The 24,820-nt window shown below is 41.8% G+C and overlaps 1 protein-coding gene across 3 annotated transcripts in view; it reads right to left on the bottom strand.

The window, feature by feature from the left end:
• The window catches only part of LOC124883105 (cytidine monophosphate-N-acetylneuraminic acid hydroxylase-like), a 37,736-nt gene extending 13,662 nt beyond the window's left edge, over positions 1 to 24,074 (bottom strand). For 2 of the 3 annotated variants that reach the window (XR_007042081.1, XR_007042082.1), the window contains exons 1-5: positions 23,906 to 24,074; positions 10,882 to 11,092; positions 10,709 to 10,800; positions 4,804 to 4,913; positions 4,510 to 4,700 (exon numbers count right to left, since the gene is read on the bottom strand). Coding sequence is in view for 1 of the 3 variants with exons in the window: in XM_047390014.1 (XP_047245970.1) it covers positions 4,510 to 4,700; positions 4,804 to 4,913; positions 10,709 to 10,800; positions 10,882 to 11,087 (599 nt within the window). In the remaining 2 variants the exon portion in view is untranslated. The remainder of the gene's footprint in view (positions 1 to 4,509; positions 4,701 to 4,803; positions 4,914 to 10,708; positions 10,801 to 10,881; positions 11,093 to 23,905) is intronic. The other variant, XM_047390014.1, reaches the window with a different exon arrangement.
• Between the last annotated feature and the right edge of the window lie 746 nt (positions 24,075 to 24,820).

The raw sequence follows: 24,820 nt of genomic DNA, 5'->3' as shown, positions 1-24,820 counted from the left end.
TTCCTTGGGAAAAACAGAGCCATGTGAAGATCCATGCTTTGGCCCTGATTATAAAATAGTCCATAGATAAAGTGGCAGGGAGAGGGGGTGATCAATACTTTAGGGAATGCAGAGTACCAGGTTATGACGAGGGCTCTTATCAAAAGGCACCAAAGTTTTAATCAACACATAACATGCACTAAAGTAATGTTAGATCATTGATTTTGCATAACACTTATGTAAGTTTCCTAGCAGTTACATCCATATGCTACATATGATATCTCTAAGTTACAATTGAGTGGCAGCCTGGCCTGGCTGGAGGTCACATTAAATATTAAACATCAACACCTATTAAATAGGCGATGATGGAACCTTCTTTTCTTTAAGGTGTGTTCCTCATATGACCATACATAGACAAGGCAGAAATGCAATACTATGATTGCTTAATAGTGTCATATCATTCAAGTATGGCTTCTGTTGTCAAGTAACCCAGCATTTGACATACAGTACAGATCAAACGTTTGGACACACCGTCTCATTCAAAGAGTTTTCTTTATTTTCATGACTAATGAAATATTGTAGCTTCACACTGAAGGCATCAAAACTAGGAATTAACACATGTGGAATTATATACTGATTTCCACTGGTCTAATGTCCATTCCTTGTGTTCTTTAGCCCAAACAAGTCTCTTCTGCTTGTCGCCTGTCCTCAGCAGTGGTTTCCTAGCAGCTACATTACCATGAAGGCCTGATTCACAGTCTCCTCTTAACAGTTGTTCTAGAGATGTGTCTGCTGCTAGAACTCTATGTGGCATTGACCTGTTCTCTAATCTGAGCTGCTGTTAAACTGCGATTTCTGAGGCTGGTGACTCGGATGAACTTATCGTCCGCAGCAGAGGTGACTCTTGGTCTTCCTTTCCTGGGGCGGTCCTCATGTGAGCCAGTTTCTTTGTAGCACTTGATGGTTTTTGCAACTGCACTTGGGGAGACTTTCAAAGTTTTCCCAATTGTTCAGACTTATTGACGTTCATTTCTTAAAGTAATGATGGACACTCGTTTTTCTTTACTTATCTGCTTTTTTCTTGCCATAATACAAATTCTAACAATCTATTCAGTAGGACTATCAGCTGTGTACTGTATCCACCTCCAGCATAACACAACTGATGGTCCCAACCCCATTTATAAGGCTTGAAATCCCACTTATTAAACCTGACAGGGCACACCTGTGAAGTGAAAACCATTTCAGGTGACTACCTCTTGAAGCTCATCAACAGAATGCCAAGAGTGTGCGGAGCAGTAATCAAAGCAAAAGGTGGCTACTTTGAAGAACCAAGATTATAAGACATATTTTCAGCTGTTTCACACTTTTTTGTTCAGTATATAATTCCACATGTGTTAATTCATAGTTTTGATGCCTTCAGTGTGAAGCTACAATATTCATAGTCATGTAAATAAAGACAACTCTTTGAATGAGCAGGTGTGTCCAAACTTTTGGTCTGCACTGTATATATTCATGTTCACTATTATGACTCACATGCAGCCTTTGCTGAGTCACATGCAGATGTGACTCAGTGTTCTGGAACAGTCAGTACTGAAGGTGTGTCCAAATTTTGGTCTGTACTGTATATTTCAGGACAATTGCTCAAATGCTTTCTTTAGTTCAGGAACATTTCGAACATTTGTAACCATTATATGACCCACCCAAATGCGATAGAACTAATATATACTTCTGCTAAGGATTAACTAGTTTTGCCTAATTTCTGTATACACTTGGTGACATACACAATTGTGCTACACAAGTACCAGAAGCACATAACCTAAGATGGAATGTCTTTTATTTATGGGGGGAAAGCATTCTAAACACTGAGAAAGATTTGAATAGTTCTCCACTCTCTCAATCTCCACTCACTTGAACTTGGTGATGTACTAAAACAAAAAGCAAAACAATATGCATAACTAAAACCAACACTGTGCATCACATTAAACACACCAACCCCATGGTGAAACATGGTGGCAGCATCATGCTGTGGGCATATTTCTCTTCAGCAGTTATAGGTAAGGTGGTCAGAGTTGATGGTGTAACCTGGTACTCTGTATCTTCTCCTTTTCAAGTTTGTTTTATCCCATTAGTGTAGCTGTGAGTGTGTCACTGTGGTTGCTGTGGGAGTGTCTGTGGGGCTGGACAGGTGAGCCAAATTAGTTTAGGAAACCCCTGCTTTTAAGGAACAGACACACACTGCTTTGTATCTCTGTGCTTTGTGAGACTGTCCAGGTGTGCATTTGGGTTTTACTGTATGCTGTTTCATTGATCTGTATTAATTGTGCTGTAACGCTCTCTGTGCTTTATGAATCTGTCCAGGTGAAGTAAGGCAGGTAGCTGGGTGTTGCCCAAAAAGAGGCGGAAGCTGGGGACATGAATTCAAAAACTTGTTGATAATGGGTTGTTTGTAAAGTTCGAAAAGCTTCATGGTCTACTACAGTTCCTCTTGGAAGTGATTCACGTCTGCCTTAATACCTGGAGAGAACATAAAATCTCTATGCACAAAGGCTTTAGCTATGATTGAAACCCAGCAGCGTCTAATATTAGTCCGTTTTCTTTTTTTTTTTTCTACCCATTTTGTGAGCATACGTTTGTATAACTCAATAAGATCTACAATGTATTGGTTTAAATTAATATATACAGGTCCTTCTCAAAATATTAGCATATTGTGATAAAGTTCATTATTTTCTATAATGTAATGATGAAAATTCAATATTCATATATTTTAGATTCATTGCACATTAACTGAAATATTTCAGGTCCTTTATTGTCTTAATACGGATGATTTTGGCATACAGCTCATGAAAACCCAAAATTCCTATCTCACAAAATTAGCATATTTCATCCGACCAATAAAAGAAAAGTGTTTTTAATACAAAAAACGTCAACCTTCAAATAATCATGTACAGTTATGCACTCAATACTTGGTCGGGAATCCTTTTGCAGAAATGACTGCTTCATTGCAGCGTGGCATGGAGGCAATCAGCCTGTGGCACTGCTGAGGTCTTATGGAGGCCCAGGATGCTTCGATAGCGGCCTTTAGCTCATCCAGAGTGTTGGGTCTTGAGTCTCTCAACGTTCTCTTCACAATATCCCACAGATTCTCTATGGGGTTCAGGTCAGGAGAGTTGGCAGGCCAATTGAGCACAGTGATACCATGGTCAGTAAACCATTTACCAGTGGTTTTGGCACTGTGAGCAGGTGCCAGGTCGTGCTGAAAAATGAAATCTTCATCTCCATAAAGCTTTTCAGCAGATGGAAGCATGAAGTGCTCCAAAATCTCCTGATAGCTAGCTGCATTGACCCTGCCCTTGATAAAACACAGTGGACCAACACCAGCAGCTGACACGGCACCCCAGACCATCACTGACTGTGGGTACTTGACACTGGACTTCTGGCATTTTGGCATTTCCCCCAAGGTCTGGAATCGGCCCTTCTCCACAATCTTCCTCAGGGTCCAGTCACCTCTTCTCGTTGTGCAGCGTTTTCTGCCACACTTTTTCCTTCCCACAGACTTCCCACTGAGGTGCCTTGATACAGCACTCTGGGAACAGCCTATTCGTTCAGAAATTTCTTTCTGTGTCTTACCCTCTTGCCTGAGGGTGTCAATAGTGGCCTTCTGGACAACAGTCAGGTTGGCAGTCTTACCCATGATTGGGGTTTTGAGTGATGAACCAGGCTGGGAGTTTTAAAGGCCTCAGGAATCTTTTGCAGGTGTTTAGAGTTAACTCGTTGATTCAGATGATTAGGTTCATAGCTCATTTAGAGACCCTTTTAATGATATGCTAATTTTGTGAGATAGGAATTTTGGGTTTTCATGAGCTGTATGCCAAAATCATCCGTATTAAGACAATAAAAGACCTGAAATATTTCAGTTAGTGTGCAATGAATTTAAAATATATGAATGTTAAATTTTCATCATGACATTATGGAAAATAATGAACTTTATCACAATATGCAAATTTTTTGAGAAGGACCTGTATGTATATATATATATATATGTGTTAGGAGAGGCCAACTCAAAGTCCAGATCCAAAGTCAAATCCAAATGTATTTAAAGATGCTCCCTATTCAATCTAAAGAAGATTGAGCTTTTATACAAAGGACGATAGGTGGGAATTTCAGTGTCTAGATGTGCAAAGCTGTATTTGATGTAAAAAGTGGTTCTACAAAGTAATAACTCTAAGGAGCTGCACACCACATTTTTATTTTATTTTATTTATCCCTAAAGCTGAAAACGATAAATTTTCTTCCACTTTACAATTATGCATGACTTTGTGTTGGTCTATCAGATAGACCAACACAATGTGAGAACTATGTGATAGACTATCACATAGTTCAAAAGTTGTGAATACTTTTGCAAGACACTGAATGTGCTTTCTCACTCAGAAGAGAAATAGGTTTTGGATGATCTTTTCTCCTGTTCATGGGTGGCCTAAAAAGTAGAAACAACTTAGGTCTATGTTTAACAGCAGCAGCAACAGAGTTTACCTCAGGTGGTCAGAGTGCAAGTGGCTGATGTAGATTAGATCAACTGCACAGAGTCTATCCAGGCAGTCTGCTGGTGGTTCGTGTAGAAGCCACCAGCCTCGGGCAAAGGCAGGACCCCTCAGCCAGGGGTCAAACAGGAAGCGCTTTTGTCCAAACTGCAGCTCCATGCAGGCGTGGGTGAGGTACGTTATCTGAAGGGGAGGTTAAAGCTTTATATTCTTGAGTAAAAACTCTAGCATTCCTTTGAGAACTAGAGTAGTTCTCCTTCCAACTTAAGAAAGAAAAATGTCCTACTTTCACTTCTCCTGCCTGAATCGCCACAGGCTCTCTGGGGTCAATGAGCCAGGGATCAATGGGGCTTAGCTCCACCAGCTGCATCCCCCCATCATCCAAGGTTTCAACTTCTGCGAGTGTGGAAAAAAAGGCTTTTGTTGAACAAAATTGTTAAATAAATACAGTTTCAATTGGCTTATAATCATTTTCTATATCCATTAAAAAGATTATTGGCAAGAGAAAGCGATTACACAACAAATTGTTCTATTTGTTTTGGTGAATGCATGGTAAGGGGTATTCGTCACTTCCTGTTTTCACTGTTGCACTCCGTGGATTGTTTGGTGTGTGAAGGCTCTCTCGTTTGATCTGATTTCTCTCTACTGTGATATATCTTACTTAGCTTTAGCTCCACCATGGCTACCCGTTCTGCTGTTTCTCTCTCTGAGTCTCCTCCTCAGGTCACCACCAACCCGTTTGCGTTTCTAACAGATTTTCCCCAGTCAGCGACACACCCGCTGAGAAGCCAACTCTGGTAATTGGCAGTTCCATAGTCAGAAACGTGGCACTAGAGACACCAGCGACCATAGTCAAATGTCTGCCAGGGGCCAGAATGGGCGACATCAAATCCTACCTGAAACTGCTGGCTAAGGATAAGCGTAAATACAGTAAGATTGTTATTCACGCTGGCGGTAATGACACCTGGTTAAGTCCATCGGAGGTCACCAAAGTTAGTGTTGTTTCGGTGTATAAGTTTGCCAAAACAATGTTGGACTCCATAATTTTCTCTGGTCCCCTCCCCAATCTGACCAGTGACGACATGTTTAGCCGCATGCTGTCATTCAACCGCTGGCTGTCTAGGTGGTATCCAGAAACGATGTGGGCTACATTGAAAATTGCTGAACATTTTAGGGAAAACCTGGTGTGATCCGGAGAGACGACATCCATCCCACTTTGGATGGAGCAGCTCTTCTTTCTAGGAATCTGGCCGAATTTATTAGTTCTTCAAACCTCTGACAACCCGGGGTTCAGACCAGGAAGCAGGGTCATAGTTTAACACTCCTCTCTGCAGCTTCTGTACTGCTACCCACCCATTACCCTATTAAGACAGTGTCTCGCCCACGGCCAAAATTGAATAGATTAAAAAAATAATCTAAAAGGAGGAAATAATGAAAATCTCATAAAAATAAACACACAACTCAGACTAAAAATAAAAATAAATCGATTAAATGTGGCTTACTGAACATAAGATCTCTCTCTTCAAAGACTTTGCTAGTTAGTGACCTGATCTGACCATTTTTTAAACAACCTTTGAGTTTAATTTATCTGAGCACTCCACACCTGAAAGAAAATTTCATTATAGTAGGTCATTATCAGACAATGCTGTAACAAACTTTAAAGAATCTGTTCCACTTTTAATTTCCTCATTATCACAGAAAAACACAATGGAGGGCAATACTTTTGTTTCTGCCCCTTCACAAATTGATTCTCTTGTTCATAGTGTTACTTCATCATTGCATGGTGCATTAGAATATGCAGCCCCCTTGAAAAATAAGGTAATTATTCATAGGAGGCTGGTTCCCTGGTTTAATTCAGAGCTGCGTACTTTAAAGCACAATGTTAGAAAATTGGAGAGAAAATGGCGCTCTGCACACCTTGAGGATTCCTACTTAATCTGGATAACAGCCTACTGTTGTATAAAAAACACTTCGCCAAGCCAGAGCAGCTTACTTCTCATCATTAATAGAAGAGAACAAGAATAATCCTAGGTTTTTCTTAGTAACTTAGTAATTTAGTACAATTGCTAAACTTACACAAAGTTATAGCTATGTTGAGCCATCCATTCCCTTAGCTCTCAGCAGTCATGACTTTATGGGATTCTTCCTAAATAAAATTGATTCTATTAAAAACAAAATCTTTCACATACTCCCAAAGATGATTACTTCATCCTCAGCAAGTGAGACAACATTGGAAGTAACTGTAGAACTTGATCTGTGTTTGGACTGTTTTGATCCTGTGGAGCTTCCTGAGTTATCAGAAATATTAGCTTAATCTAAACCTTCAACTTGTATGTTAGATTCAATCCCAACCAAATTATTTAAGGAAGTGTTCCCTCTGATTACCAGCCCTATTTTAGATATGATTAATCTATCCTTAGTAAATGGATATGTACCACAAGCTTTTAAGGTAGCTGTAATTAAACCTTTACCTAAGAAACCTTCGCTTGATCGAGGTGACTTGAAAAATTACAGACCTATATCCAATCTTCCATTCTTAACTAAAATTCTTGAGAAAATAGTTGCTAATCAAATGTGTGAGCATTTACACAGCAATGATCTGTTTCAAGAGTTTCAATCAGGCTTCAGAGCGCATCATAGCACTGAAACAGCTCTGCTGAAAGTCACTAATGATATTCTTATGGCCTCAGATAATGGACTTGTGTCTGTACTTGTCCTGTTAGATCTCAGTGCTGCATTTCATACAGTCGATCACAATATTCTCTTAGAAAGGCTGGAATATGCTGTAGGGATCTGGGGAACAGCACTAGGCTGGTTTAAATCTTATTTGTCTGACAGATTCCAGTTTGTTCATGTAAATGATAAATCATCTTTAAACTCCAGGGTTAATTGTGGAGTACCACAGGGTTCAGTACTTGGGCCAATTCTCTTTATTATATAAATGCTTCCAATAGGTAAAATTATCAGGCAGCATAGGATAAATTTTCACTATTACGCTGATGATGCTCAGCTTTACTTATCCATAAATCCTGACGAGCCCAACCAGTTAGATAGACTACAAGCATGTCTTGAAGACATAAAAACTTGGATGACTTTAAAGTTTTTGCTTCTAAATTCAGACAAGACAGAATTTTTTGTTTTTGGACCAGAGTCTTTGAAAAAGAAACTGCTAAGTCAATCACTTAACCTGGATGGCATTAAATTGACCTCCGGTAATAATGTAAAAAGCCTTGGTGTTATTCTTGACCAGGACATGTCATTTAAATCCCATATTAAACATGTTTCTAGGATTTCCTTCTTTCAATTCCGGAACATTGCCAAAATTAGAAATATCCTGTCCAGGAGTGACGCTGAAAAACTAGTCCATGCATTTGTTACTTCAAGGCTGGACTATTGTAATTCTTTATTATCAGGATGTCCACAAAATGCAGTTAAAAGCCTTCAGCTGATTTAAAATGCTGCAGGAAGAGTTCTGATGAAAATTAAAAAGAGAGATCATATTTCTCCTATTTTAGCTTCCCTTCATTGGCTCCCTGTTAAATCCAGAATAGAATTTAAAATTCTACTCCTCACATGTAAAGCCCTTAATGATCTACAGGGGTTGGACAATGAAACTGAAACACCTGGTTTTAGACCACAATAATTTATTAGTATGGTGTAGGGCCTCCTTTTGCAGCCAATACAGCGTCAATTCGTCTTGGGAATGACATATACAAGTCCTGCACAGTGATCAGAGGGATTTTAAGCCATTCTTCTTGCAGGATAGTGGCCAGGTCACTACGTGATACTGGTGGAGGAAAACGTTTCCTGACTCGCTCCTCCATCACACCCCAAAGTGGCTCAATAATATTTAGATCTGGTGACTGTGCAGGCCATGGGAGATGTTCAACTTCACTTTCATGTTCATCAAACCAATCTTTCACCAGTCTTGCTGTGTGTATTGGTGCATTGTCATCCTGATACACGGCGCCGCCTTCAGGATACAATGTTTGAACCATTGGGTGCACATGGTCCTCAAGAATGGTTCGGTAGTCCTTGGCAGTGATGTGCCAATCTAGCACAAGTATTGGGCCAAGGGAATGCCATGATATGGCAGCCCAAACCATCACTGATCCACCCCCATGCTTCACTCTGGGCATGCAACAGTCTGGGTAGTATGCTTCTTTGGGGCTTCTCCACACGATAACTCTCTCGGATGTGGGGAAAACAGTAAAGGTGGACTCATCAGAGAACAATACATGTTTCACATTGTCCACAGTCCAAGATTTGCACTCCTTGCACCATTGAAACCGACGTTTGGCATTGGCATGAGTGACCAAAGGTTTGGCTATAGCAGCCCGGCCGTGTATATTGACTCTGTGGAGCTCCCGACGGACAGTTCTGGTGGAAACAGGAGAGTTGAGGTGCACATTTAATTCTGCCGTGATTTGGGCAGCCGTGGTTTTAGGTTTTTTGGATACAATCCGGGTTAGCACCCTTTCAGACAGCTTCCTCTTGCGTCCACAGTTAATCCTGTTGGATGTGGTTCGTCCTTCTTGGTGGTATGCTGACATTACCCTGGATACCGTGGCTCTTGATACATCACAAAGACTTGCTGTCTTGGTCACAGATGCGCCAGCAAGACGTGCACCAATAATTTGTCCTCTTTTGAACTATGGAATGTCACCCATAATGTTGTGTGCATTTCAATATTTTGAGCAAAACTGTGCTCTTACCCTGCTAATTGAACCTTCACACTCTGCTCTTACTGGTGCAATGTGCAATCAATGAAGACTGGCTACCAGGCTGGTCCAATTTAGCCATAAAACCTCCCACACTAAAATGACAGGTGTTTCAGTTTCATTGTCCAACCCCTGTAGCTCCATCATACATCAGAGATCTGATTCTTCTTATTTTTCTTGTATTATTTTTGGCAGTTGGCAAATAACTTTGAGGTGTGCATTACGGCCACCGACTGATATGGAGTGTGGTTCTTCATGCAGAGATCTGATTGTTCCATATGTTCCTAACAGAGCACTTCTTTCTCAGACTGCAGGTTTACTGGTGGTTCCTAGAGTCCTAGAGGCAGATCCATTAGTTATCAGGCTCCTCTCCTATGGAACCAGCTCCCAGTTTTATTCCGTGAGGCAGACATCATGTCTATTTTTAAGGCTAGGCTTAAAACTTTCCTCTTTGATAAAGCTTATAGGTAGAGGGGCTTAGGTTATCTTGAGCTATCTCTGTAGTTATGCTGCTATAGGCTTGACCACTTTCACCCTCTACGCTATATTTTCTTACTACTCTCCAATTTTGCATTATTTTGTGTTATTTCAGCTTTTAACTTTGTTCTCTCTTGTCTCTTCCTAGAAGCTACACCTGGCCTGACTCTGTGTCTACCTGTGACACCTTTCCGGAGAGGGACATCGTCCAAGCTTCTCCTTGCAACAACTTAATGCTCACCCTCTACCGATGATCCACATGGCCCTGTCTTTCAGTGTTTAACCCTTTCTCTCTCCTAGACATAGCAATTGACTGAGCTTTTACTGTAACTAATTATATGTGCTCTCTTTCAGACTCTATCCTTGAAAACTGGCTCAAAGTTTATATGTTCTTTCTTTCTAGATGAAACAACTAAAGGAGCTACATCCATTAATATTTACTTTTCTTCCCCATAGAAAGGACTCCTGGATCAGTGCTTCTGTGTTCTTTTTGTGTCTCTGCTCTGTTCTCTCAAACCCCCAGTCGGTCGTGGCAGATGGCCGCTCACACTGAGCCTGGTTCTGGTTCTGCTGGAGGTTTCTTCCTGTTAAAAGGGAGTTTTTCCTCTCCACTGTCGTTACATGCATGCTCAGTATGAGGGATTGCTGCAAAGTCAACGCCAGTGACTGTCCACTGTCTCTACACTCATCCAGGAGGACTGACTGATACAATTCTGACTCGATGCAATCTGCTGGGTCTCCGTAGATAGAAAAACTTTTTATCCAATTTGAATAAATAACTGAATCTGTCTGCACTGTTCAATGGTTAGGATTAATTGGAATGTATGTACCTGACTTTTGTGAAGTGCCTTGAGACAACAAGTGTTTTGAATTGGTGCTATTTAAACAAACTGAATTGAACTGAATTCAGTTGTCAGTCCATTACATGTCAGCAAAGAGAGAAACAGGACCTTAACAAACAAACAAAGAAAATGTGCCATTGTCTCATCTCACCGAGTTCATCCTGCTGGAAGCTGTCGGGCGGGTTCACATATTTCATCGATGAGACATTTAACTTCCAGTTATGCTTGGTGCATTTTACGGTCCTGTGAGAGCAGAGCAAATAAGCTGTAAATACAAGTCCCATTTTTTTATCTCTGCTGTTGGTTCTTGAAAAATGGCCTCACCTGCCATCCAGATCTTCTATATCCTTGATAAACACTCCTCCTTGGTGTTTGCACTGATTCTTGCATGCTTTAAAGCCACCAACGCTCTTGTATATGATGTAACACTTCCCATCGCTGGGGTTTTTCTTGAAGTTCACTCCGTCTTTGAGTAAGTCCACCTCTTTAGCGTCCAACGACAGCACCACCTTGGATGTTTGGGTGGTCATTTTTCCTAAAAATTAATTCAATAATCAAAGAAAAATTAGGATTTATGTTTTCTTTACCCATACCCTCCTTGAACCATCACCTTAACGTGGTGGAGAGGTTTGAGTGCTCAAATGATCCTAGAGGCTATGTTGTCTGGGGCCTAAATGCCCCTGGTAGGGTCTCCCATGGCAAACAGGCTCTAGGTGATGGGTCAGACAAAGAGTGGTTCAAGAATCCCTCATGAAGAACAAAATATCGAGGCATGTGACGTCGGAGCTGGGGTCCCACCCTGGAGCCAGGCCTGGGGTTGGGACTCGTCGGAGAGCGCCTGGTGGCCTGGTTGCTCCTCGCGGGACCCGGCCGGGCCAAGCCCAAACGAGAGACGCGAGGCCATCCCCCAGTGGGCCCACCACCTGCAGGGTGAACCGTGAGGGACCGGTGCAAAGAGGATTGGGTGGTGGACGAAGGTGGAGACCTCAGCGGCCCGATCCCCGGATGCTTAGGCTGGCTCTAGGGACGTGAAATGTCACCTCGCTGGGGGGGAAGGAGCCTGAGCTTGTGCGGGAGGTCGAGAGATATCGACTAGAAATAGTCGGGCCCGCCTCCACGCACAGCGTGGGCTCTGGAACCCCAGTGGATGAGAGGGTCATATCCCTGCGCCTTCGGGTTGGGGAGAGGTCTCTGACTATCATTTCAGCCTACGGGCCAAGTGGTAGTGCAGAGTACCCGGCCTTCTTGGCGTCCCTGTCGGGGGTGCTGGATAGTGCCCCTCCCGGGGACTCCATTATTCTGCTGGGGGACTTCAACGCCCAGGTGGGGAACGACAGTGACACCTGGAGAGGCGTGATCGGGAGGAATGGCCTCCCCGATCTCAATCCGAGTGGTGTTTTGTTATTGGACTTCTGTGCTAGTCACGGATTGTCCATAACGAACACCATGTTCAAACATAAGGGTGTCCATCAGTGCACTTGGCACCAGGACACCCTAGGCAGGAGGTCGATGATCGACTTTGTTGTTGTATTATCAGACCTTCGGCCGCATGTTTTGGACACTCGGGTGAAGAGAGGGGCTGAGCTGTCCACTGATCATCACCTGGTGGTGAGTTGGATCCGCTGGAGGAGGAGAAAGCCAGACAGACTTGGCAGGCCCAAGCGCATAGTGAGGGTCTGCTGGGAATGCCTGGCGGAGCCCTCGGCCAGGGATGTATTCAACTCCCACCTCCGGGAGAGCTTCGACCAGATCCCGGGGGATGTTGGAGACATAGTGGACCATGTTCTCCGCATCTATTGTCGATGCTGCTGCCCATAGCTGCGGCCGTAAGGTCTGCGGTGCCTGTCGTGGCGGCAATCCCAGAACCCGGTGGTGGACACCGGCAGTAAGGGATGCTGTTAAGCTGAAGAAGGAGTCCTATCGGCTGTGGTTGGCTTGTGGGACTCCTGAGGCGGCTGACGGGTACTGTGAGGCCAAGCGTGCTGCAGCCCGGGCTGTGGCTGAGGCAAAAACGCGGGCCTGGGAAGAGTTCGGTGAGGCCATGGAGAAGGACTACCGGTTGGCCTCGAAGCGATTCTGGCAAACCGTCCGGCGCCTCAGGAGGGGGAAGCAGTGCTTTGCCAACACTGTTTATAGTGGGGGCAGGAGACTGCTGACCTCGACTGAGGACATTATCGGGCGGTGGAAGGAGTACTTCGAGGATCTCCTCAATCCTGCCATCATGCATTCCGTGGTGGAAACAGAGGCTGGGGACTCGGGGTTGGACTCTTTCATCACCCAGGCTGAAGTCACCGAGGTGGTTAAAAAGCTCCGTGGTGGCAAGGCTTCGGGGGTGGATGAGATCCGCCCTGAGTACCTCAAGTCTCTGGATGTTGTAGGGCTGTCATGGTTGACACGCCTCTTCAACATTGCGTGGCGGTTGGGGACAGTGCCTCTGGACTGGCAGACTGGGGTGGTGGTCCCCCTTTATAAGAAGGAGGACCGGAGGGTGTGTTCCAACTACAGGGGGATCACACTCCTCAGCCTCCCTGGTAAGGCCTACGCCAGGGTATTGGAGAGGAGAGTCCGACCGATAGTCGAACCTCAGCTTCAGGAGGAGCAGTGTGGTTTTCGTCCCGGCCGTGGAACACTGGACCAGCTCTATACCCTCTACAGGGTGCTAGAGGGTTCATGGGAGTTTTCCCAACCGGTTCACATGTGTTTTGTGGACCTGGAGAAGGCATTCGACTGTGTCCCTCGTGATGCCCTGTGGGGGGTGCTCCAGGAGTATGGAATCGGGGTCCCTGTACGAGCGGAGCAGGAGTTTGGTCCGCATTGCCGGCACTAAGTCGGACCTGTTCCCAGTGCATGTTGGACTCCGGCAGGGCTGCCCTTTGTCACCGGTCCTGTTCATAACTTTTATGGACAGGATTTCTAGATGCAGCCAAGGGCCGTAGGGGGTCTGGTTTGGGGACCAGTGGATTTCGTCTCTTGTTTTTGCGGATGACGTGGTCCTGCTGGCCCCCTCTAGCCAAGACCTACAGCATGCGCTGTGGCGGTTCGCAGTCAAGTGTGAAGCGGTTGGGATGAGGATCAGCTCCTCCAAGTCCGAGGCCATGGTACCCGACCGGAAAAGGGTGGCTTGTCCTCTTCAGGTTGGAGGGGAGTTCCTGCCTCAAGTGGAGGAGTTTAAGTATCTCGGGGTCTTGTTCACGAGTGAGGGAAGAATGGAGCGGGAGATCGACAGACGGATCGGTGCGGCTACCAGAGTAATGAGGGCGCTGTGCCGGTCCATTGTGGTGAAGAGAGAGCTGAGCCGAAAAACAAAGCTCTCAATTTACTGGTCGGTCTACGTTCCTACCCTCACCTATGGCCATGAACTTTGGGTCATGACCGAAAGAACGAGATCCCGGATACAAGCGGCTGAAATGAGCTTCCTCCGTAGGGTGGCCGGGCACTCCCTTAGAGATAGGGTGAGGAGCTCGGCCATCCGGGAGGGGCTCGGAGCATTTCTATTAATCACAAATAAATGAATGAATTTTTTTAACCGGTTTGATTTTCCTTCTCAGTTTTGACAGCCTTCTAGATTCTATAACTTGTACTTCTTAGAATTTTTTATTACCTATAATGTTTCCTCAATATTATCATTTACACAATCGTGTTTTGTCAGTTATTAGCACAACTGACGGATTTTACCTTAATGAACCTTTGACACTCTATTTGTGAGCAAGTTCCTTTTAACAGCCTAAAGAACTGAAGTATACATATGCACACATACTGCAAAATAATTCACACTACATTTTTTTCTCTGTATCCACTTTATTTCAGCAGTTACAACCAAGGTACCGAACTGGAAAACATGACATGTCAACTGGGAATATTCTGTGACATGGTAGTACGGGAGGCAGTGGGGCAAATATATGTGTGTTAAACCAAAACTTCAACCATTTATCCATCATCTATACCTGCCTTTGTGATGATTCCTGGGTGTCTTGGTTGTTATTTGTGTTTTCATCACTTTGGAGGTCTTTATAATTGTTAAACAAGTCTTGTCGTACTCAATTAATTTCTCTGTGTTCATTATTGCTAAGAAGGCGTTGCCATATTAGGTAATTCCTTTGTGTTTAGTTTCTCAGTTTATTATTGTGTTCTGTTCTTTGTGCATTTGGATTTATTTCTCTTAGACCATTATTATTATTGTCTGTTAATTCAGCTTCCTTTGTGTTAATTGTTTACCTTCCCTTAGTCTGCCCGTTTACTATCAGTCTCACTGCAGTCCATTGATAACAACGCAGCAAGTTTTTTAAATTAAAAAATAACTTTCTCATCTTCGCCTCGACTTGTAAAACCAGTCGAGTTTCATAGATCATAACTGACAGGCTGGAACACAAAAGCCATATAATTAAATATGTTGCTACAATGGTATAAACAGATTAGGTCAGTTGTAGGATGAGAAACCAGCAGCGCCAGATTCATTGTAGAATAGGTTTATTTTGATTTTAAATTTTGCAAGTCCAAAGTCGCCCGGAATTTATGTCAAAAGGGAAGTCTCCGGTTATTCATGGTGTGAGCATCAATGATAAACTGTTCAGGTAGAAGCTAAGTTGTGTTAAAAACAGCGTTAATATGGTGAAACAGCACATTGCTGGTGGTGGCAGCAATGCTACAACAGCAGCCATTAGTCTGCTTCACCTCCGGTTGTTTCACTCAGTGCTGTATATATACTGTGACCCTACTCTGTAGCTGCTCTGGTCCGGTCCGCTGAGAAGCCCGGAGGTGCTCCAAGAATTGTACGCAGATTGCGCAATAAAAACCAGTGATAAATGCAGTACCAAGTCCAAAACAACTCATTCTGTGGAAGTTAAACCAATTCGTTTAAAGCATCCAGATATTTTCATGTGTTTTGTTCTACAATGGGTGAGTTCACTGAGTCCAGAGAAGCTATATTTGTTGCTTAAGTTTGTGCATTTAATGTTTAATTGCTCAGTTTATAATACCTTAGTTAACCAGTAACTTGTCTAATTGATCTAATGTAAACAGCTGCTAATATATACACGTACAGGTCCTCCTCAAAATATTAGCATATTGTGATAAAGTTCATTATTTTCCATAATGTCATGATGAAAATTTAACATTCATATATTTTAGATTCATTGCAAACTAACTGAAATATTTCAGGTCTTTTATTGTCTTAATACAGATGATTTTGGCATACAGCTCATGAAAACCCAAAATTCCTATCTCACAAAATTAGCATATCATTAAAAGGGTCTCTAAACGAGCTATGAACCTAATCATCTAAATCAACGAGTTAACTCTAAACACCTCCAAAAGATTCCTGAGGCCTTTAAAACTCCCAGCCTGGTTAATCACTCAAAACCCCAATCATGGGTAAGACTGCCGACCTGACTGCTGTCCAGAAGGCCACTATTGACACCCTCAAGCAAGAGGGTAAGACACAGAAAGAAATTTCTGAACGAATAGGCTGTTCCCAGAGTGCTGTATCAAGGCACCTCAGTGAGAAGTCTGTGGGAAGGAAAAAGTGTGGCAGAAAACGCTGCACAACGAGAAGAGGTGACCGGACCCTGAGGAAGATTGTGGAGCAGGGCCGATTCCAGACCTTGGGGGACCTGCGGAAGCAGTGGACTGAGTCTGGAGTAGAAACATCCAGAGCCAACTTATTACATTTGGAACAGTGGGAATATTCTGTATAAGAATAAGTCACTTTACTATAAAAACTGGATGGGTAATGGAATTGCGCTTGCCCAACAACTCTTAAATGATAATGGAACCTTTTTGTCATACATTGAATTTCTGGCCAGATTTAATATACCTGCAACACCTAAAGAGTACGCTGTAGTTTTTGATGCACTACCTAACACTTCGATACAACTATTTAAAGGAACCAAACCTGTTATTTCAGTTGGAGACAAACTTAGAAACCCTATAATGGCTTGGTAACGTAGAGGTCAGAAAAAAGGTTTGTTCCAACAAACTAATAAGAACATGTTTACAGAAGGTTACTTTACCTCTTGGTAGATTTTTTTAGTCTTCTGTATTTGGGAAAATTAACTGGAAGCAAATTTGGTTAAATGGAGAGAGATTTTGCATAACTAATAAAGTTAAGGAGGTTACATATAAAATTATTCATAATATATATCCTGCTAAAAAAACACTGGAAAGATTTAAACTTAAAATTGACAACTCTTGTACATTCTGTGAACAACATATGGAGACAATTTCTCATTTATTTTACCAATGTACTCATGCAATGACGTTCTGGGTAGAGGTACAACAACTTATAAGACTGAAAACTGGACAGACAATTCAACTTACAGAAAAAGACATTATACTATGTTTTTATGAAGAGGACATGGATAAAGATTTGATCTACTTCACCGAACTTCTACTCCCCTTTGGAAAATTCCACATTCACAAGAAGAAATGGACGAACTCCAAATCAAATACAGGTCCTTCTCAAAATATTAGCATATTGTGATAAAGTTCATTATTTTCCATAATGTCATGATGAAAATTTAACATTCATATATTTTAGATTCATTGCACACTAACTAAAATATTTCAGGTATTTTATTGTCTTAATATAGATGATTTTGGCATACAGCTCATGAAAACCCAAAATTCCTATCTCACATAATTAGCATATCATTAAAAGGGTCTCTAAACGAGCTATGAACCTAATCATCTGAATCAACGAGTTAACTCTAAACACCTGCAAAAGATTCCTGAGGCCTTTAAAACTCCCAGCCTGGTTCATCATTCAAAACCCCAATCATGGGTAAGACTGCCGACCTGACTGCTGTCCAGAAGGCCACTATTGACACCCTCAAGCAAGAGTGTAAGACACAGAAAGAAATTTCTGAACGAATAGGCTGTTCCCAGAGTGCTGTATCAAGGCACCTCAGTGGGAAGTCTGTGGGAAGGAAAAAGTGTGGCAAAAAACGCTGCACAACGAGAAGAGGTGACCGGACCCTGAGGAAGATTGTGGAGAAGGGCCGATTCCAGACCTTGGGGGACCTGCGGAAGCAGTGGACTGAGTCTGGATTAGAAACATCCAGAGCCACTGTGCACAGGCGTGTGCAGGAAATGGGCTACAGGTGCCGCATTCCCCAGGTCAAGCCATGTTTTAACCAGAAACAGCGGCAGAAGCGCCTGACCTGGGCTACAGAGAAGCAGCACTGGACTGTTGCTCAGTGGTCCAAAGTACTTTTTTCGCATGAAAGCAAATTCTGCATGTCATTCGGAAATCAAGGTGCCAGAGTCTGGAGGAAGACTGGGGAGAAGGAAATGCCAAAATGCCAGAAGTCCAGTGTCAAGTACCCACAGTCAGTGATGGTCTCGGGTGCCGTGTCAGCTGCTGGTCAACTGTGTTTTATCAAGGGCAGGGTCAATGCAGCTAGCTATCCGGAGATTTTGGAGCACTTCATGCTTCCATCTTCTGAAAAGCTTTATGGAGATGAAGATTTCATTTTTCAGCACGACCTGGCACCTGCTCACAGTGCCAAAACCACTGGTAAATGGTTTACTGACCATGGTATCACTGTGCTCAATTGGCCTGCCAACTCTCCTGACCTGAACCCCATAGAGAATCTGTGCGATATTGTGAAGAGAACGTTGAGAGACTCAAGACCCAACACTCTGGATGAGCTAAAGGCCGCTATCGAAGCATCCTGGGCCTCCATAAGACCTCAGCAGTGCCACAGGCTGATTGCCTCCATGCCACGCCGCATTGAAGCAGTCATTTCTGCAAAAGGATTCCCGACCAAGTATTGAGTGCATAACTGTACATGATTATTTGAAGGTTTTTTGTATTGAAAACACTTTTCTTTTATTGGTCGGATGAAATATGCTAATTTTGTGAGATAGGAATTTTGGGTTTTCATGAGCTGTATGCCACAATCATCCGTATTAAGACAATAAAAGACCTGAAATATTTCAGTTAGTGTGCAATGGATCTAAAATATATGAATGTTAAATTTCCATCATGACATTATGGAAAATAATGAACTTTATCACAATATGCTAATATTTTGAGAATGACCTGTATGTGTGTATTTATTAATAAACGAGATCTAGTCTGTCTTTAGTGAATAATTTTGAAAATCTGTATGCTGTCCTTTTTCTGTTTCCTGGTGCATATATACTGCAAAAATAGACTGGTTTATGGCCGTCGGCCCGCCGCACCACTTGTTCTCTGCCATCTGATGAAAGCTGACTTTCGTCTCTTGAGTCTGCTTCGTCTGTTGAGTCTGCTTTGTCTGATATTGACTAAAATATATCTAAAGAAATATCATATTCTTTGCTGCTGTTTGTGTTGCTGGCCATTGTAGCACCAGTCAGTTTACGTGCGGGTTTCCCCTATGACGTCATGAAGGAGTGCGACAAAATCAAAAAAGGAGTAACCTGGAAATACCTTTTTAGTGAAATTTATGACCATACATCTCAAATGTTCATTTCGGTGGCATGAATTTACTTTTAAAAATATTTTATCAGTGTTTCCTTTCCATAAATGTAATTGACTTTATCATGAAAATTCAACATCACAGGCACTTTAATGACTGTTCTGTCACTAAACCCCTCATGACAGGATTGAATCGGCGCACCATACGTTTTAATTGTGCAGAATGTTAAATATTTGTTCATGAGCTGCTAGAGAAATGACAATACAGGATCAGTAGAACTGTAGTAGAAGCATAAAGGAGGAAAGGCGTTCACTCCTAATGGTAGCTCCTCCTGCGGGCTCTGTGAAAACCACAGATGGCACTCCTTTTTCTCCTATGTAGCAAAGAGATACACTGCTTTTCTGCTTGCATCTGTTTCAGGTCTGAGATACAGACAGGGATGGAGGCTCCATTCCTCGTGTCGAGCCCCACGACATGTCTGCTTCTCGGGGAAGTACAGTGCTCTGATGCAGAGCAGATTGGGGCAATTAGAATCTGATTTGTCATATTGTACCTCTGTAGTTAATGGTAAGTACAGCAACTATCAACATCCATCCATTTGTAGTCGCTTCTGGGTGCAGGCAATCCACGAAATAAGGACTAAATGCAATAAAAGGCCCTCCAGATCAACACATTACATCTCATTGCTGCAGCCAGTCTTATAGTCTAGTTCTACATGTAGACACAAAAAGTGTTGCTCAATAAACCAGGAAAATATCTCTAAACATACAGCTCTGGGTTTAAAGATGCAGTATAATTAAGAAATAAATAATAGCAATTTACCACAGATGGACCATTAATTAGTTAACTATTTTATTTTTCTGAATTACACATGTAATATTATATACGCTAAACTAATTAAACAAGGATACAGTTTTACTGAGGGTGAGACATACATATGTATAGAGTTATTATTTCCTGCACACGCCTGTGCACGGTGGCTCTGGATGTTTCTACGCCAGACTCAGTCCACTGCTTCCGCAGGTCCCCCAAGGTCTGGAATCGGCCCTTCTCCACAATCTTCCTCAGGGTCCGGTCACCTCTTCTCGTTGTGCAGCGTTTTCTGCCACACTTTTTCCTTCCCACAGACTTCCCACTGAGGTGCCTTGATACAGCACTCTGGGAACAGCCTATTCGTTCAGAAATTTCTTTCTGTGTCTTACCCTCTTGCTTGAGGGTGTCAATAGTGGCCTTCTGGACAGCAGTCAGGTCGGCAGTCAATTGGGTTCAATTCCTGACTGGGGGTCTTTCTGCATGGAGTTTGCATGTTCTCCCCATGCATGCGTGGGTTCTCACCAGGTACTCTGGCTTCCTCCCACAGTCCAAAGACATGCCTGTTAGGCAATTGGTCACTCTAAATTGCCCTTAGGTGTATGAATGAGTGTGTGCATGGTTGTTTGTGTGTTGCCCTGCGATGGACTGGCGACCTGTCCAGGGTGAACCCCGCCTCTCGACTGCTGGAGATAGGCGCCAGCTCCGCCGCAACCCATTATGGAATAAGCGGTAGAAAATGACTGACTGACTGACTGACCTGTATTTTCTTGGGTGGTCAGTTAAAAATCAGCCGCTAATGTTCTGGCCGGAGGACAAATAGGAGAGGATCGCTCGGAAAAAAAAAACCCAGAACAATCTCTCCCTATCACCTAAAGTCCGGACCTGACCCACAATACAATAGATATGCCCAGATAAGTATAACCAACAAACAGACAGTTCTTATTATTGTGATTTGATGGCTGGTTACGTTGACGGTTATGATTGGTTTTTGCTCAGAACGTCATCTGCAGCAGTGAATTGGGGGTAATATACTTCGATTCGAAACTTTGGGATTACTCTTATTTGTTGATATGAGTCTAGAATAATATTCAGCTCTGGCCTTTTTCATAATTTAATTTAAGGAGGAAATTAGATCTCTAAGATAGAGCCTGTGTACTTCAAGTTTAGATTTCTTCCATAATCGCTCAACTTTGCGGCATATTCTCCTTAAGTTTAAAATTGGCTCATTTATCCAGTGGCATACCTTTTTCTGAGAGATAGCTCTGGTTTTAATAGATACAACTTGATCCAAAATGGAGGAGCATTCTTTGTTAAAGCGTTGGATAAGAGTATTTACGTCAATTCCATCAGGGATCAGATAATTTTTAATCATAACAGAGCTACTCTCAATAGAAGTCTCAGTTATTATGGGTCTTTGAGTTTTTATTTTAGGGAATATTTGCTTAGAGCTGATATTAAGGTCAAAAGAGACACAATTATGATCACTTATGTGTACAACCTCCACCGACACATTGTTGATATTCAGGCCCAAAGAAAAAACAAGATCTAATGTATGACCTTTTATATAGGTAGGTCCAAAGACATGCTGGACAAAGTTAAAAGAATCAGATATTGACAAAAGTTCAGCTGCTGAGCTTGAAGAAGCATCATCAATATAGATGTTAAAATCCCCAAGAATTAAAACTTTTCCAACTTAATAATGGAAGATAAAAAGTCAGCAAAATCTTTTAAAAATATCCCAGCAGGACCAGCTGGTCGATAAATTAAAACAGTAAAACATGTTAGAAGAGCCAACCTTAAGCATTAGCGACTCGAAAGAAGTCTAGTTTCCAGTTTTCATACCCCTGCCTGTGTATCATTCCTTAAACACAGCAGCAAATCCTCCACTGCGGCGTCCTAAACGGGGAACTCCCAGGTAGGAACAGCCAGCAGGGCAAAGTTCATTTAGTTGGATAAACTCGCCACCCCTCTGCTATGTTTCCGTGAGAAACAAAAAAATCCAACTTTTTCCACGTAAAAAGATCGTTAAGGGAGAAGAATGGAGCGACTGTTAAGAAGGGCAATCCGACTGGATGACATCAACTGTGGAGGACCGATCCTGACAAAATTAAAAATAAAAGCAGAAATGTATATATTTTCTTTTTTCTTTTCCTTAAACATGCGTTTTCATCAAGAATGTATTTATATTTTGTTTTTCCTTTTCCTTAAACATGCGTTGTCATGAAGAAATGTAAATGTTTTGGGTTTGGCTAAAACCCCCAATGTTTTTAGGCCCTAAAAACGCCCCTGCACAGAACCTTCTCGGAGCTGAATGCTTGATAATGACCTGACGTGGTAAATATTTGATGTGGTCTTGATATGATTGTGTAAATGGGTCATTTACATTTAAAAATGTTGTAAATCTAGTTTAAGTAAACTTAAACACTGTTAGGAATAACCTTTATTAATATGAGGCATAACTGTTTTTCCCTTTTTTCCCATAGTAATATAAAGTATCAGTTCTAATGTTTCCCTTTTGTTAGAATAGGATAAGAATGCTCATCGACACACATTACAAGGATAAATGACCCAGGGGTTGTCATAAATGACCTGAGGCACTGGGTTTGACAGTGGAGCAGCCGGTACACCTGGTTTGATTAGAAAGCTACAGCACACTTAGATTAAGGATGGGCACCCGCTACTACACAACCTAACAGATAGACACCACAATGGTGACACATAGTCTACTGATAATCACTGAGGGAGTGAAAATCCATTGCATTGGAGTCCCAGATATAAAAATTATATGCGACCTTCTATCGAGGCTCTTCGTCATCCTCTAACAGACGGCGGCGGTCCGAGACGGGAGCCCCAGCGCTGATGTCTGTAATCATTCCTCTGCCTTAATTTAGATTAAAAGAGCTCAAAGTTAGAAACTGTATGAGAGTCGTTCCTTTTAAGAGTCTTTAGATAGAGTGTGTGATTGCTTCTGGGGACCAAGTACCGGAGGAACTCCGAGGCATCTGACCGCCAACAGGGTGCGGTAGCTCGGAGAACACGCTATAGTCAGCTTTAATGATATTAATCATAAATTCTCAACAACAACATTGTGGCTGGTGAAAATGCTGATTGGCTAGTAACTTTGGAAAACCATTTCCATTTAAAGACAGGTCAAGTCAGCGGAGTAGCCCTTTAGTAGTTAGGTGGAAGGCAGATGAGGCTCCGTTTAGTGTCTTTAGTTTGGACCGTATGCTCTCAGTCTCGGTGCGTGTGCCGGGCTGACTGTCGGAGCGGATTCTGCTCATATTAAATACGGAAAAACAACATTGCTCATTTAAGACAACATTTAAGCTCAATTGTCTCATTATTTCAGAGTCTTAAATAAATACGGATTAAAATTATATTTTCTTGGGTGGTCAGTTAAAAATCAGCCGCTAATGTTCTGGCCGGAAGACAAATAGGAGAGGATCGCTCTAAAAAAAAAAAACCAGAACAATCTCTCCCTATCACCTAAAGTCCGGACCTGACCCACAATACAATAGATATGCCCAGATAAGTATAACCAACAAAAAGTCATGACTTTTTTTGTGCACAGCTTTAATAACAATTAATGTAATGGTAATTATTCTTAATAACTGGCTTTTATAGGCTAAACTCCAAATTAACAACAGGGAGATTTATTTTTCTGTATTTTGTTTGTGCACTCAGTTGTAGAAAGAATAACAAACTCATGGCTTCCCTTTTCTTGTTTTCACAAATAGCATATCACGCTCAATGTTTAAATGCGTTTTGAGCTAAAAATAACTAAACAATTAAGATAATTTATTTGTCTGAAATATTTTACAACTAAGGTTGAGTTTTTTTTCACCAGCGCATTAAAATTAATATATACGGATAAAACCGCATCTAATATTATTTATTTTTGTCCTTATATTTATGCTTCATAAAGATTTACCCGATAAAAGAGCTCAGAGTTTAAATTTTGATTAAGAGATATAGATATACAATAGATATATTGTAATGCTGCGAGGAAAAAAAAATCCTGCTACAAAAGGAATCTTTATTATGAGAGTCTAAAGGTTCAGCAGGAGCCTTATTAAAGAACATATATACTGATGTTAATAATTTTAATATCTGTGCGGTTCATGGCTTACCTCCAAAAATATGCAGTTTATCCTTTTCAGGAGACTCGGTAAAATGTGTCCTGATGTGTTCTTCTGTCCTGCAAGTGTCAAAGCAACGGAGCAACAGGGCAAGACTAACTCTGACTTGTTCCTATAATGTTCCTGTAATAAAAGGCAGAGCAGTCTGCATCACGAGGAAGGACCTTCCCCGAGGCTCACCCTCCCTCTGACACACGCACAACCTAAATGTATCATCATCATTATTATTATTAGGTTATATTGCATACTTTTAATTTTACTTTTTTTTATATAATTACTTATCTTAGAAAAATGTGTTGCTATTCTGTTTTATGGTTAATTTCTTTCTCAACATACACAATTTATATCTTAGTAGCTGTTTTATTTGTGCTGTTCTTTCTGTTTTTCCCAATCTGCACTATAAAAAATATGTTTTTGCCATTTAAATGTTACTTGGCATTTTTATTGTACACCAGTAAGAAATAATACAAACATGAACCAAACTTGAACATTGCTACAGTATTGTATAGTCAGACACTAACTAGATCAACATAGGCCTCTAGTGGTCATTTTTCTCTTAATTTAACTTATAAAGAAACAGGTGGGAAGAGAGAAAGCAATAACAGAAAAACAAAAACAAAACATATTTATATTGAAATATAAAGAAATTGGCAATAAGTCCACAATGTGTAAAATTCCCTTTAGCTACCATAACCATCTAAAAAACAATAATTAAAAAAATAGCAAGGTTTCTACCAGCCAATACCAACACCCTTAGTCTTTCTTTATATAGATGTACCATATTAAAACATTTATTGATCTATTTTACTCTCAAATTTGCAGCTTTTTTTATGTTATTTAACCTGTATCCTATATGTATTCAGAGAATATTGGTGCATTGTTTCAATGGGAAGTACAGTGCCATCA

The sequence above is a fragment of the Girardinichthys multiradiatus genome, chromosome 17 (genome assembly GCF_021462225.1).
Source record: "Girardinichthys multiradiatus isolate DD_20200921_A chromosome 17, DD_fGirMul_XY1, whole genome shotgun sequence".
In the NCBI taxonomy this organism is placed as follows: Eukaryota; Metazoa; Chordata; class Actinopteri; order Cyprinodontiformes; family Goodeidae; genus Girardinichthys; species Girardinichthys multiradiatus.
This window is presented reverse-complemented; position numbering and strand designations above follow the sequence as displayed.